The sequence below is a fragment of the Chrysochloris asiatica genome, unplaced genomic scaffold (genome assembly GCF_000296735.1).
Source record: "Chrysochloris asiatica unplaced genomic scaffold, ChrAsi1.0 scaffold00506, whole genome shotgun sequence".
NCBI classification, from domain to species: domain Eukaryota; kingdom Metazoa; phylum Chordata; class Mammalia; order Afrosoricida; family Chrysochloridae; genus Chrysochloris; species Chrysochloris asiatica.
In genome coordinates, this window is record NW_006409024.1 from 276082 (window position 1) to 278579 (window position 2498).

General features: G+C 38.4%; 1 protein-coding gene across 1 annotated transcript in view; it reads left to right on the plus strand.

The window, feature by feature from the left end:
* The window catches only part of CNTNAP3 (contactin associated protein-like 3), a 243023-nt gene that overhangs the window by 196142 nt on the left and 44383 nt on the right, over positions 1 to 2498 (plus strand). Inside the window, exons 16-17 of the mRNA XM_006877478.1 lie at positions 1281 to 1520; positions 2163 to 2393. Coding sequence (XP_006877540.1) covers positions 1281 to 1520; positions 2163 to 2393 — 471 coding nt within the window. The remainder of the gene's footprint in view (positions 1 to 1280; positions 1521 to 2162; positions 2394 to 2498) is intronic.

A 2498-nucleotide genomic window follows, 5' to 3' on the forward strand; every position in this document is an offset into this window, starting at 1 on the left:
CTGCACAAGACCTATTTAAAGTGTCAAAGAGCAAAGATGCCAGCTTGAGGACTTGGGTGCGTCTGACCCAAACCATGATATTTCATATGCCTATGAAAGCTGGACAGTGAATAAAGAAGACTACAGAAGAGTTGATGGTTTTGACTTACAATGTTGGAGGAAAATATTGAAAGTACCATGGGCTGCCAAAAGAATCAATAGATCCGTTTTGGAAGAAGTGCAGCCAGAGTGCTCCTTGGAGGCCAAGGTGGCCAAACTTTGTCTCTCATACTTCTGACATATTGTCAGGAGGGACCAGTCTCAGGAGAAGGATATCATGTTTGGTAAGATGGAGGGTCAGAGCAAAAGAGAAGTCTCCCAACAAGATGGATTGGCCAAGTGGCAGCATCGATAGACTCAAGCGTGGTAACAGTAGTGAGGTTGGCCCAGGATCAGGCTGTGTTTTGTTGCTGTGCTTAAGGTCGCTGCTAGTCGGTACCGACTCTATGGCACCTAACAACAACAAATGCTTCTCTCTCCAAAATTATTTTTATAATTTTATTATTGAGAGATCTTTTAAATAAGAAATTCATATGTTATACAAGTTCTTAAAAAAGTTTATAGAAAAAACATATTATTATTATTTTAAAGCTTTTATTATGAATTGGGTGAAAGTTTACAGAGCAAATCAGTTTTCCATTCAATAATTCATACACATTTTGTTTTATGTAATATTATTTTTTAATTCCATTTTTCCATAAGCTTTTAAAGTCCCCTTGTATATATTCCTATACTGCAAAAATGTTAAACTTTTATAGTTAAGTGCCATTGAGTCAATTCCAACTTAAGGTGATCCTTACAGAGTTTCTAAGGAGTAGCTGGTGGGTTTGAACTGCCATTGCAGATCAAACCAATGTTGCAGTCCAGTTTTTATCCTACAGTGCCAAAGTTTTCATGTACCCTTTTTAATGCACTGCATTGTTCATAATTTTCAAGTTTAAAGTGATTCAGTGATCACTATTTTACTCATAGTGAAAGGAATATAAAACTTTTAAAAAATATTTTGAAGAAATACTTTCAGAATATCAAGATCAACATTTAAAATAAATCATTTCCGTTTATATTTTATTCCATATTACTTGATGGCTTTTAGTATTTGAGCAAAAATTTATGTTTTCAAAATAATACTTTGTTTATATAACTTATGAGAAATCATTTTTTTGCCATTCTTTTTGAGACCTCAATTTGATGTAGTGAAGAAATCCCAAATAAGACTCCCATTTGCAGTGTTTTCCTTGTAGGTGGGACAGCCACACGACAGAGAGGCTTCCTGGGCTGCATCCGGTCTCTGCAGTTGAATGGGGTGACCCTGGATCTGGAAGAAAGAGCCACAAAGACGCCAGGTGTGGAGCCAGGGTGCCCAGGACACTGCAGCAGTTATGGACACTTATGTCAAAATGGAGGGCAATGTCGAGAAAAGAGCAGGGGTTTTGCTTGTGATTGTGCCTTCTCTGCATTTGCCGGCCCTTTCTGCTCCAATGGTAGGTCTGACCCTGGAGCAGATGATAAACAATGTGGGTGAACACTTTGTCCTTCTTGCTCCAACCATAGGTCTGACCCTGGAGCAATTGAGGTATCATGACAAGATGGAAGAACAGTCTGTCTGTTGATGTTCTAAAGAAAAGATACGATGATTCTATGTATTTATTTGAAATGGAATTATTTCTGTCCCAGAATCACTCATTTAGAAGGAGATATGATTCTGTTTTTGAGAAGCCTTTGGATATCTCTGCTTAATACATTGTCCTCTCTGGATTTCCCAAAGGATCACTAGGGTAGTCACCTAGAAATGCTATACTTATTCTGTAATTTTATTTTATGTAAACCAAAGATGATGTATCTGGAAGGCAATAAGTATAACCCATTAAGTGCTATTCTAGTTTATGGGCACATGGAGGCTGTTGTTGTTTGTTGCCAAGTGCCATCAAGTCACTTCTGACTCATAGGGTTTCTGAGGCTATATAAATCTGCGCAGGAGCAGAAAACCTCATCTTTCTTCCTCAGAGCAACTAGTGAGCTTGAACCACTGATTTTGACTCACAGTCTAGTGTTTTTCCTACAGAGCTGAAGAAAGACCCTACAGTTCCATGTTGCTAACATAATAAAAATGTGTGTCATTCTAGAGATTTCTGCGTATTTTGGAATTGGCTCCTCAGTGGTCTACAGTTTTCAAGAACATTACAATTACACCTTAAGTAAGAACTCCAGCTCCTTTGCAGCTTTATCACATGGAGATGTGACACTTTCCAGAGAAATGATCACACTCAACTTCCGAACCACAGGAACCCCCAGCTTACTGCTGTGTGTGAGCTCTTTCTATGAAGAGTACCTGTCAGTTATCTTGGCTCGGAATGGTAAGTGTCTTTAAGGTAAGAAACAGAGGTGGAATTAGAAAAGTAGCCCTTACAGTGTTCAAACTACAAATTAGAAAACACAGTTTCATGCCTGACAACCTTACT